The sequence below is a fragment of the Lolium rigidum genome, chromosome 4, assembly GCF_022539505.1.
Source record: "Lolium rigidum isolate FL_2022 chromosome 4, APGP_CSIRO_Lrig_0.1, whole genome shotgun sequence".
NCBI lineage: Eukaryota > Viridiplantae > Streptophyta > Magnoliopsida > Poales > Poaceae > Lolium > Lolium rigidum.
In genome coordinates this window covers 253893584-253905305 of record NC_061511.1, presented here as the reverse complement: position 1 = coordinate 253905305, position 11722 = coordinate 253893584, and the positions used below count along the sequence as shown (strand labels likewise).

The 11722-nt window shown below is 42.7% G+C and overlaps 2 protein-coding genes across 3 annotated transcripts; both read right to left on the bottom strand.

Moving 5' to 3' along the window:
• Positions 1 to 1212: 1212 nt before the first annotated feature.
• Positions 1213 to 5495, bottom strand: LOC124707537 (protein BUD31 homolog 2). Of its 2 annotated transcripts, XM_047239199.1 has the most exons (5): positions 5438 to 5495; positions 5260 to 5322; positions 2928 to 3055; positions 2633 to 2820; positions 1213 to 1612 (listed from the first exon to the last, which is right to left on the bottom strand). In XM_047239199.1, exons 3-5 carry the CDS (start codon positions 3019 to 3021, stop codon positions 1457 to 1459), a joined length of 438 nt encoding a protein of 145 aa, XP_047095155.1. In that variant the 5' UTR covers positions 3022 to 3055; positions 5260 to 5322; positions 5438 to 5495; the 3' UTR covers positions 1213 to 1456. The 2 variants fall into 2 exon arrangements, with proteins under 2 accessions (XP_047095155.1, XP_047095154.1); XM_047239198.1 differs by lacking the exons at positions 5260 to 5322; positions 5438 to 5495 and adding an exon at positions 3671 to 3799.
• A 2824-nt stretch (positions 5496 to 8319) lies between these two features.
• LOC124650273 (60S acidic ribosomal protein P2B-like) lies at positions 8320 to 10395 on the bottom strand. The gene is made up of 4 exons (XM_047189817.1): positions 10329 to 10395; positions 9526 to 9632; positions 8918 to 9147; positions 8320 to 8531 (listed from the first exon to the last, which is right to left on the bottom strand). Exons 2-4 carry the CDS (start codon positions 9611 to 9613, stop codon positions 8505 to 8507), a joined length of 345 nt encoding a protein of 114 aa, XP_047045773.1. The 5' UTR covers positions 9614 to 9632; positions 10329 to 10395; the 3' UTR covers positions 8320 to 8504.
• Between the last annotated feature and the right edge of the window lie 1327 nt (positions 10396 to 11722).

Below are 11722 nucleotides of genomic sequence, written 5' to 3'. Positions count from 1 at the left end.
GACAATCCTTAGAAAAAGCTTACTACTCATCATGAAACGGCGGCGGGAAATGACATCATGCAATGGATTATCGGCGAAGTAGTCATCATAGAGCAAGCAGTAGCCTTCCATCCTCTACCTCGAATTGCTCTTGTGGCGCCCCGACGCGAAACCACCAAGCCTCGGCTTATCCTCCTCGGCGATCATGGTCAAGAGGGCGGCAAGGATCGACAGATGCTCCTCGTCACCGACGGCTTCCTCGTCCATCAGAGCAGCGATCACCTCCTTGTCGCCGAAGTCCATCGCCTTGGCAAGCCGTCGAACACCTCGTGTGCAAGGTGGACGCGGGGTGGGGACGGGGAACGGGAGGCAACTGGCGGCGGAGGGACGACGGTGTGATGGGCGGCGTGGTAGAGCGGGGAAGTGGAAAATTATATTCGGCAGGGATGGGGTGTCTATCGGATACTACCAGCCAACGGCGGCGAGGGGTGGTTGCGATGCCGATGTGGCTCACCGAAGACCGTTCTGGGGTTGGGAGGGCGAGATTGGAAGAGATTTCTTGGAACCTCACCAACAGGGCTAGCCTGCGGCATTATGTTGTCCATCTGGCGCCCCGCCAACCACCGATGTGGCTCGGGGGAGGGGTAGGGGCGAGTGGAGATACTCTTACACAACTGTGCGGGGGCGCTACACAACGCACCATACAAGAACAAGGCCACACAAGTCTGCACGTGGCGTATGTAACAACAGGCTTCGCAAACTGTATCCATTGTGAGATGCGCATTCTTCAGTAAAGCCGGGCCTTGACTATTCTTCAGTAAAGCCGGGCCTTGACTGGCGCGTTTTCCGTGGATCCGACTCCCGTTTCCAAGACTTCCATTGGATCCATTAGTCAAGGGTCAACTCGTCGTGCACAAAACAAAACGGAAGCTCTATGTACTCCACACAATCGTGAACCGTGTAACGTAGACATTTCTGTATAATAAGCTAATAATGGGAGTCCTGGACTACGGTCTCTTTGCTGCACTTTTACAGTTCGCGTCCAAACTGCTTCGTACCAAACCTTGGCTCGCCGCAAAGTATGCATCTCGGTACCGCGACAGAAATCATCATCTTCTGAAACATGCCACCTGCGCAGGCAGAGGCAGCGCGTCCATGGCGCAACATGTGAAAGTGAGAAAACACAGCCGAGACAGTAGAAAATCTGCCCATAAAAGCAGCAACAACCAGCTATAACAATACAAAGTACAGTATCCATTATGGAAGATCAGGGTAGCATGTTATCAGTATAGTTTTACGAGCTTCCACGTCGGAGAACTGGTCTTACATTACAAACGTACCACCCGCCCAAGATTTTACAATACACAAATTGCACGGATCACCTGGTAATGCGGTACTTGTTTTCACCAGGGATCAAATCAAACAACATCCTCGAGCGATTAGTTTCAGATTATTCTCAACCGCGAGTTGGCCAACTTCAGTCTCCGCTGGCGCACCCCTTGCAGCCGCAATGGACGCACTCTATCACCTTTTCTTCCCTGAGGTGCTTGGGGACCCGGCAGACACAAGTGGTTGCGAAGTTGTGGTCTCGTGTCTGTATGCAACGGAGGCAACAAAGGCGTTCATAACCTGGCTGCAATAGACTCGAGAAAAAAGATAGTTAAGAGTGAGCAATCAGAATGTTGAATTAATGCTCAATACTGAAGTAGATACGACAGAAAAATAAATTTTAGAAAGTAGCTATGACAAGGTTACCCCAGTCTCACAACTTGGTAAATTTCCAAGTGCATACAAAACTAGTGAGAGAGCTTAAGATGAGCAAACCAAATTACTAGCAAATTAGTCAAAAGAGCGCACTATTAACAAAAAAATATAATGAGATACTTAATATTCACATAATTTGTACACTTGCACAGTTTGGAGCAGGGGCACTTCTTCATTTGAGTAATGCTCCCGTTCTTTAGATATTGACACTTTTGTACTAATGTTGACTTGATAAGGCCGAGATTTGGAAAATAGCTTTGAACTGATATGCCAGTGTATAAGAACGACGTAGCTATGACATGGTAACCCTAGCCTCACAACTTGGTAAATCTCTTGTGCTTGTACAAAACTAGAGAGAGAACTGAACATAACCCAAATTAGCCAATACTCCAGTTAAAAGAGCGCACTAGTAACAGAAATCATCGTGAAATACTAACTATTCAAGCAATTTCTACACTTTCACATGTTAGGAGCAGAGACACTTCTCTGTTTTGAGTTTGACTGCAATCATAAGTCTTGTTCTAACTTTTTAAGAAGGGGAGTGCATTCGCAAGTTAATAAACAATGCCTACATTTATACAATAAACATATATTACCAACTTCAATTTGATAAGACCGTACTGTGCAAAATAGGTGTGATTGTGTGAAGCCAGTGTGTAAGAAAGTTGCATCTGGAATTAACTACTCTTGCTATTTTTCCACTCGAATATGGTGGTTTGGTGGTGAGGATGATTAAAGAAAAGATGCTTGTAATCTACGGAAACTGGAACACGATTGCGTCATCCTAAATGCCAGCGAACAGCAAAGTGGAGAAAAGAATCCACTACAGTTGGTACTTGATACAAAACATCAAAATAAAGCATTTCTACAAATGATCCAGGCTACCAACCTTTTTCCATTTAGCAATCAGATTTTTGTCTGCATAACCTTGGTCCAAGCAAAACTCATATAACTCCTTTTTGATTTCCTTCCTTCGGTAGTAGAGATCATATATGTAGCGGCTCTTTTGATGAGAAATGCGGAAGATTGGCCAGAGGGCCTCACACTTCCTCTTCCCATCATGTGTATCATTCTCGGCTGCAACAGAAAAATCGCATTAGTACCATCCTGCAACAGGAAATAGCAATATATGGATCCAGAAAAAAAGATCCTACAAGTACTACAGATTAGACATATATGAGCACCTTCTCTCATTTTGGCTTCCAAATCACGGAGAGTTGGTTCAATAAGCTCCCATCCTTCGGGGTACTTCACACGGCTCGTCTTTATCTTAGGCATGTTGTTCCAGGAAGTATGCTTATTGAACAAAAACCTGTGGGAAACATAGAGCATATATATCAAAATCGAAAATGTTTATCAGGTAAATCAGATAGTATTTTCCATCTACAAATTGCACCCTTGCATAGGCAAGAGCTGGCAGTACAATCCTGTGGTAGAAGAACTATCTGAAAGCCCTGTACGTATGACACGGCTACTGTGCCATAAAGTGTCATGTTCATTGTTCATATAGAGAGCCCTGCGTATTATCTCCCAACCCAGGTGCTGTGAACCCTAGTAGGACAGCGCCTAAACGAATTAAACATGCTAACTTGGGTTGTCCAGTTTGCATAACAGAACTCACCAAGCATCTCAGGCGTGGACTGCAGAAGCTACTCGATTCTGGGTCAGACCTAACGAGGGGCCATGGAAGAACTGGAGCATCCAGACACCAAATCCGCACCGTCTGAAGAAGCTTTTCCGAACAAATCACCACCCAGCCAAACAAACCCTCAACTAGACGGGCTGGAGCATACATCATATGGATTCTTTCGGACCAAAGTTAGGGTTCGTCGACAACAGGAGAAATCCACCAAGTCCGGGCGGATCCCCTCTCCACGTCAATCCAGCAGAGAGGAGGGGGAGGGGGAGGACAGTGAGAGAAGAATACCTTCGAACTTCGATGCCCGGCGTTCGACGGCGACTGTTGGATGACCAGTCGCGGCAGCCGGCAGGAGGAGGAAGATGTGTTGGGGAAACTTTGGATCTTGGCTGCGGGCGGCTCTACTGCGCGGTCGGGTGCCGTTGGGGAGGGCCGTATTTACCCGGCCCGATAAATAATTTTTTCGTTCTGGACAGTTTGTACGGGCTAATTTTTTATTTTATGGAAAAACAAATACATAGGAGTATACCACAAAAAGATTATCCGTGTCTCTAAATGAATTTTTTTAGCAATCACAATGCCACTTAGGATTTTTCGTTTCCAAATATACCACTGGAACACTATTGAAAAGATAACCCTAACTTGTGATGATTTTGCCATAACGCACTAGATTTTGCAATGTATTGCAGGTTTTGGCATGAATGTAACTCAAAATTTCATAACATGTGTTCAATGTGAAAATAGCAAAAAAAAATCTGGAATTTCAGCATGCAAATAAACAAAATGTTAGAAGCATTTACATTATTTGACATACCATCACAGTTTTCATATAAGGAACAGCCTATGATGTTTTCATGTCCGACCGACGTGGCTAAACCTGACTCGATCAATCCCTCCTCTGTTGGGATCACCAAGTTCATCGATGTATCAGTAATGCATGCGCGTCTACCAAAATCGTGATGTCGTACGTTAGCGCCACTCTTTCATATATCCCGCTATCATGTCAATACATTCTCAAAAGCGTCACAGTTCACCTTGGCTCCGTTTGGATGTTTGTATTGGCAGGCTTGGCATTGCATTGGGTGTAATATCAATATCATGAGATATTCGCATTGAGATCAATACCAATATCTTTGTTTGGATGTTTAGATATTTGGTATGTGGAATTGATACCCTAGTTGAATGCCAAAACATGTTTGGATGGTAAAAGTGATGTATTGCATTTGTATGAGAGTTTGATCATAATACATGTTTGCAAACGATTTTCTTTGTAAGTTTTGAATATAGAATGATTGTATGACATAACAATTAATAAAATGCAAAAAATATAAATTTATGACATCACCAATATAGTGCACAAATCATGAAAGTTCCTTTTAGTTAAACGAAGCTGATCATAGCATGCTACTTCGCTGCCATCATACATATCTTTTAGCAGGTACTTTCTTAAACTCAGTTTATGCTCGTCATCATTAAAGCTTCCTAATTCCCCCGGCGCCCTTTGTGAGCTAAGGTACGCCATAGCAAGAAGAATGGAGTGAAAGTATTGTTCAGTCAATACAATCCTTCTTCTCTTTCTTATTTTGTTTTCTTCGTTATATAAGAAACCAATTTTAATTCTTCGCTCATTTTCCAACTACAATATACATCTCAGTTTTATTGGCATGCCATATAATTTGTAACGTAGACAGTAAATAGCAACATCAAGTTATGAGAACTTTGCAAACAATCCACATCAGCATTTTCACACACAATCACATACAAACAATTCAGAGCAAGTAACTTGATTGCAAATTAGCAACTTCACAGAGATTTGGGGGAGAGGGGGCGAACTCAGTAGCCGGCCATGGCAGCCGGAGGGGCGGGGAGGGGATTACCTGCGCGCGACGCCGGGTCGGGGAGATCAAGCTCGCCCCGTCCTCCTCGTTGCTGCTCGCGACCTGCAGACAACATCTGTGAGGGGCGGGTCGATTCGGCAGGGGAAAAGGAAGGGAGAGGGCGCGAACGCCGGCGGTCGCCGAGAGATGCCGGGGGAAGGGCGCGCTGGGGAGGTACCTGCAGGCGCCGTCGATTTGACTGGGAGGACGGCGCTAGGTCGCCAGGTCGGGGGAGTCGGGGTCTGGGGCTGGACTACGATACCAAGCGATGTCGAGGTCTGGTGCTCGACTTTCGGGAACTGCCTCTCTCCATAGCAATCGGGCAGGTCAATATTCGGCCCGAATACCTAGCCCTAATGTCTAGCACAGCCAAACAGCTTCAACTAAGCCTCAATACAAACATCCAAACATGCATGGCTTTAGGGTTTTTCGTTTCCAAATATACCACTGGAACACTATTGAAAAGATGACCGTAACTTGTAAAGATTTTGCCATAACGTACTGTACTAGATTTTGTAACGAAATGTATTGCAGGTTTTGGCATGAATATAGCTCAAATTTCATAATATGTTTCAGTGTGAAAATAGCAAAAAAAAAAAACTCTTTCATATAGGAAATGTTGTACCTATAGCACCACTCTTTCATATATCCCGCTATCATGTCAATACATTCTCAAAAGCATCACAATTCACCTCAAGGGTAAGATTATCAATGTTGAACAAGAAACTGGCTGGGTTTTGAATTTTTGTGTGGTGAATCTCGCTCAGACAACTGAGGGAAGTTACAAATACTCCCTCCGTCCTCAAATAAATGTACCTTGGGACATGTCCTAACTCAAACTTTATTAATTTTGGCTAACTCTCTAGATAAAAGTACCAACAATTATGATAATAAATTAATACCGCTAGATTCATATTGGCATCTACTTTAATAATATAGTTATTTGATGCACATATGTTGCTCTTTTTGTGTAAAAAAATTGATCGAATTTGAAAATATTTGACTTCCAAAAAATAAAAACGTACATTTATTCGCAGATGGATATTTTGGCAGCATTTGGGATTTTTCCATTCATATAATATCTGGAGTTTTCTCTTTTTGTTAGAACACTAGGGGAATCCATAAAAGCAGTCGCCTTGAAACCCGTTTAATCTAACTTAAGATTGTGATTCTATGCCAACCAATCCTTGTAGCAGAATATCCCACTTTGCAGCAGCATTTTTGTTGCATTTTCTATGTGGTTTGTAACAAAAGAAAAATACTCTAGGTTTTCAAACACACCCATGCATCAAAATTATGTGTGAATGCAACCGATTCCATAGGTTGCATCAATTTTTCGAGAAAAAAATGGAGGACCGAATTGCAAAAGGCACTTACAACATGGACATAACACTTGCAGAAGGCACCAAGAGTGATTGCAGCATGCCACTCGTGTGTTCACAGCAAAAGCACTCGGGATTACAACATTTCTAATACATATGGAGCCCAATCGGAGTGACCCAATAGCCATTCCGTGCAGTTCGGGTGCCATCCCGGGTACTCTAAAAAAGGTATCATACCGGATATCGATAGGGCAAAATGGGGTTCCCCTAGGAGGGCACTCTCTCTACGGTGCAATATCCACATTCATCATCCAGGGATAAGAAAATCTATAGCGGGGGAAGAGCAGACGGAAGGAAATTGTACTTACGAGGATCACTAGAGAATGCACTCGCATATCTACTGAGTGTGGAAGGCGCTTGGGAGAATGAGCTAGCGGAGGAGTTTCTCACAGAGCAACGTAGGGGATACAAGAGACATATGATTGATCCTCGAGGGGGGTGACACCAAACATTGGTTGAATCCACCACTAGTTTTTAACTTCTATGCGATGTGTGTACGAGTTATTGTTGAGGATGGTTTCCACGATGTTTGGTCTGCAAAGATACAGTGATGACTTGACAAGGCGGTTATGAGAGTAACAAGGCGTGACACTCGTACTTCAGATATTGACCTTAAATTAAAAAGGAAGTAATTAACGTTCTTATGTAATCACATATCAGTTGAATTTTTTAAAATCCTAAGGCAATTCTTAATTGGGACACCTGTCTACTACATGACATGTAGAAGCTGTTTGATCCGCTAAAAAATATGGATTCATCATTTGTTTTTTCAGCGTTGAAGCCAAATATATTTATATTTATGGTTTTGCTGATTCTCATCCGGGTAAGGATTAAGTTAGAGCTCATTATTCAATTCTTGAACCATCAGATTTAGACCGTGGTTCATGTGGCCAGTGAGTTGTACATATGCTGCAACTGGTTGCAGGAGAGGAGTTGTTTGCACGATAGTTGCAATTTAATTTTACCCCGTTACCCACCCATGGGTTTGCAACTATGACATCATGTGAGTGAGAATTAAGTTAATTCTCATTCAAATGAGCCATTGTCATAGTTGCTCCCTTTTAGTTGTGATAGTGCATGGCGCTCTGATTATGGTGGGAGGTGGGCGGCAAAGGCCGTGAACTATTGTGGAATCTGTTTACGTTGTACAGTGGCCGAATCTCCCCATACAAGAGACCTGGTCTGAACTCAAGAGAATACAGAAGGCGAGCACTCCCTGATAACGCAGCAAATGCCTTGGATACTGTTCTTTCAGTCGCCCGAAATGCCTTGGATACTTAGTTCTTTCACAGTAACCCAATACAACTAGACAAGGCTAGGTGTATCAGTTGCAGAGTTGGCAGTTGTAAAATTTTCTCTTGCTGTTGTTTCTAACCATGTAATTGCAGGGGCAGTAGCATCCTAAATCGTGTAATAGTGTGTGTGCTTCCTCATCACAGTAAGGGGTAGACTCTGGTTTGGTAACAAACTATAACTACCAAGCTGTGAAGAATTAAAAATCAAGCTTTTGAGTTGATGATCTAACCATTTTAGTTGCCGCACCTATGTGCCTAGGTGGTTTGAACATTACAAGCATAGAGAGCAATACAAGTACAAGCATTTCATCACATCATCAAACCATAAAGAAAATGAAACAGATATATGGCTACGCCAATGATAGCCAACATCACCAGAACAATGCTGAAACACAACTCCTGCTGATCACCATTCAACTTAACAAAACTCAGACAAAGTGACAAGTCACATGCCAAGGTACTAGACATTTACAATGTCCCAAGGATCTCTAAATGGTTCAAAATACGACGCCGTCACAGCAGACCAAACAAGACAGATACTAGGGTAAACAGGGGGGGCGAGAAGTACTTAGTCAAACAGGCTGAAACCCATGTCCTGCAGAAAGAAAATGAGAATGTCAGTAAGTAACAGTAATTTGCAAACAAATAATAGTTCTCCATGTGAGGAAAGCCATGCGAGCCCCTACTTATGAATTGAGTAGGCATGCAAGACCCTACTTATGAATTGAGTAGGCATGCAAGACCCTAATAATGAAATAAGGTAGTGGTGGTAATTTGCAAACGAGAAACAGGTGAATGTTTTTCGATGCGAGGAAAGCTACTTATGACTTGAGTAGGCATGCAAGACTCTACTTATGAATTGAGTTATGACTAGGAAGTCCATGAACGAAAATGATAATTGCTGTGACCAAAGTACTGCTAGAAATTACAGGCAGAACTGAAACAAATGTGTGTTACCATTGGTAGGTGAAGAATACTTACATCATCAGATTCTTCCTTCTCTTCAACCTTCTCCTCCTTCTTTGCCTCTGCAGCAGGTGCCGCACCTCCCCCAGCAGCCGCAGCAGCAGGAGCTCCCCCAGCAATGGCGCCACCACCTGAAGGCACAGAAGCAAACTTCTCCCTTCCACATGCAATCACTTCTGTTATGTCCTTGCCTTTGAGTTCAGCAAGAAGGGACTCGAGCTTGTTTTCATCAGCTTCAGCACCAACTGTAAAGAGAATCAATGTAATTTCTGAGCCAAATGAAACACGTAATTATAGAACTACATTCTCACATACATTCTGCTTTCCCAAGACAACAAGCATTTTATACTCTCACATTGTCTATAAAGTACCAGATAGAGAAAAAGTTTTGAAATGTGACCATAATAATAATAACTATCACAGGTTCTTGTTGTTTTGAAAGTGATAGAATAAATAATAAAATTCAATGGACATAGCTGAAAAATAGTGTATTGAGTCATGTTCAGAAACAAAATACAGTGCAGCAAATCTTTTATCATGATAATTATGCCAGACCATAACAAAATGTGGAAGCAATGGCTTGGTAAACAGAATCAGAAGAAATAAAAACAAAGCAAATATACCTGAGTCCAGGATGTTCTTGACATCAGCAGCAGTTGGGGAAGGTTTCCCGCCCAGATGGGCAAGCAGGTAGGCAGCGATCAGCTTCATCGTGGAAACTAAGGAACACCTACAACATATCAAAATGGCAGCAGCAGTCTCAGTATATGCTATATGGAGGGTACATGTACGCGACTAGCGAGAAAGAAAGTGACTGTGAAATGAAAACAGTAACAAGCAATATTCATCACACATGAAAGGTAATATGACAACTACATCAAATGATTGGAAATAATGCAATAATGCATCAAATTGGGCATGCGGAGAAAAGTGTAACAAAATTGACTATCCTTTGCATCCGGCCTGAAGCCTTCGAAGACGCAGGTTTCTTCACCGGAGAAACTATGATTGATTATGTGAGCTGACGAACTACTTCATTTCCGGTTTTATGCTATCCATTCAATCAAGGCAGGAAAAACAAATCTGAAGGACCTACCAGGTTTATAGAAGGGGAAATCAGAGTTCTAAGGGGGACGGCTCCCGAATCTTGATTCGCGCAAAGCTATTGATCTAGCAAAGAAAGAACTAAGGAAACTACAGGCGACAACAGACTAGACGGCACGAATCTACCCAGAACAATCAAGAAGACTTCGTTTTGCGTCCTAGAAAAAAATCTCCTACCAAAGAGACGTGGATCCTCGCTGACCAACAAAGATTTTCGGACTTGTCACAAGATCGTTGCACTAGTCAAGTTAGATAACCGAGAGCCTAGCGGGAATGGCGAAACAAGGAAGGTAAAAGGATGAGATTGGCGGCGGAGCCCTACCTCGGAGCAGCGCACGGGAGAAGAAGGGAGCGTGGCGGCGGAGGGGGTTCGTGCGTGACTAGGGCTTTGGCCGATGCATTTCGGCTATATATACGGTATTCGGGCCGGGTCCAAGACCACTGGATCTCAGATGTTTCCGGAGAAATGGAGAACGTCCCGAAGCCCACAAAGTGTGGCCTGCCGGCCTAGGAGCACAGTACTCGATCAGCCCATGTTTAACAACAGTGGAAGGGCTTTCAGTCTCTTGTATAGGCCCAGTAAAGTGTGGAGCCATCTTTGTATTCAGAGGTGCTGTATAACAACACTCCAATTAAATCGTATTCAGAGGTCCATGTTTAACAACAGTGGAAGGGCTTTCAGTCTCTTGTACAGCCCATGACCGTATTCAGAGGTGCTGTATAACAACACTCCAATTAAATCGTTGTATCCACTTGTCAAAAAAAAAAATTAAATCGTTGTATCCTTGTTGCATCCCTCCGCTTCGTTTTGGCAAGACAAATCCAACTCAATCATAGCATCATGCATCAATATTCAATAGTCATGTAAGAGTAAGTTTAGTAGTTGATCCAACTGCTGCCTATAAGCTATTGTTGTGTCATCTATTGTCAGCTTTACAGTCATCATTTGTAATAGTTAGCTATAAAATTGCCCATCTTAAACTCTTACAAAATACTTGGGAGCACGTACATAGATCCTTTTGATTCTTATCTTCCTAGTAAACGGTGATTCAGGATGCCTGTCATGATCACGCCGTGAGAATGAAAATAGTAATTGGATACCTTCCTACGACCCTCGTGTGAGATCATTTCGACGTTGGGATACATAATCGCTAGAATAGGGTTATACAAAAGAGAGGGAGCTGAGTAATTTATTTTCAGATCATCGCTCAGAAAGCATCATGCATATACATAAGCCACGGCTTCTTCTCTACTTTATTTCTCAATAAAAGTATTATGGTTATTCAAGCAAGTGTGATGAAGAAGGGAAACTGTCTCATAGACCTAAATATAGACTCAATCAAGGTTTTTTTATGGTTTTTAGATTTACATTTAATGTATAAGTAGCTGGAAGAGAATATTGGTTACTTTGGTTATAGATAAATTGCCGTTTCGGGCTCCTTGTGAGATTTGATCGCATGGATCTTCTTTCTTTGGGTCAATTCCTTTGGTAGTGAGTGGTCCACCACGGAAAGCACGAGCGAGACGACACACATATTTTAGGTCTAACTAGTTGATAGTAAGATTGAAGTCACTCTCGAAGCAGAGGAGAACATAAATTTTCAGAGTGAATACAATGAGCCAAAGGTAGTGCGTCACATACAAAGAGGGGAATCACACTACAATAAACTCTTGTATGAAAACTCATTTTGCTTCTCTCCCATCTTAGGATAATTC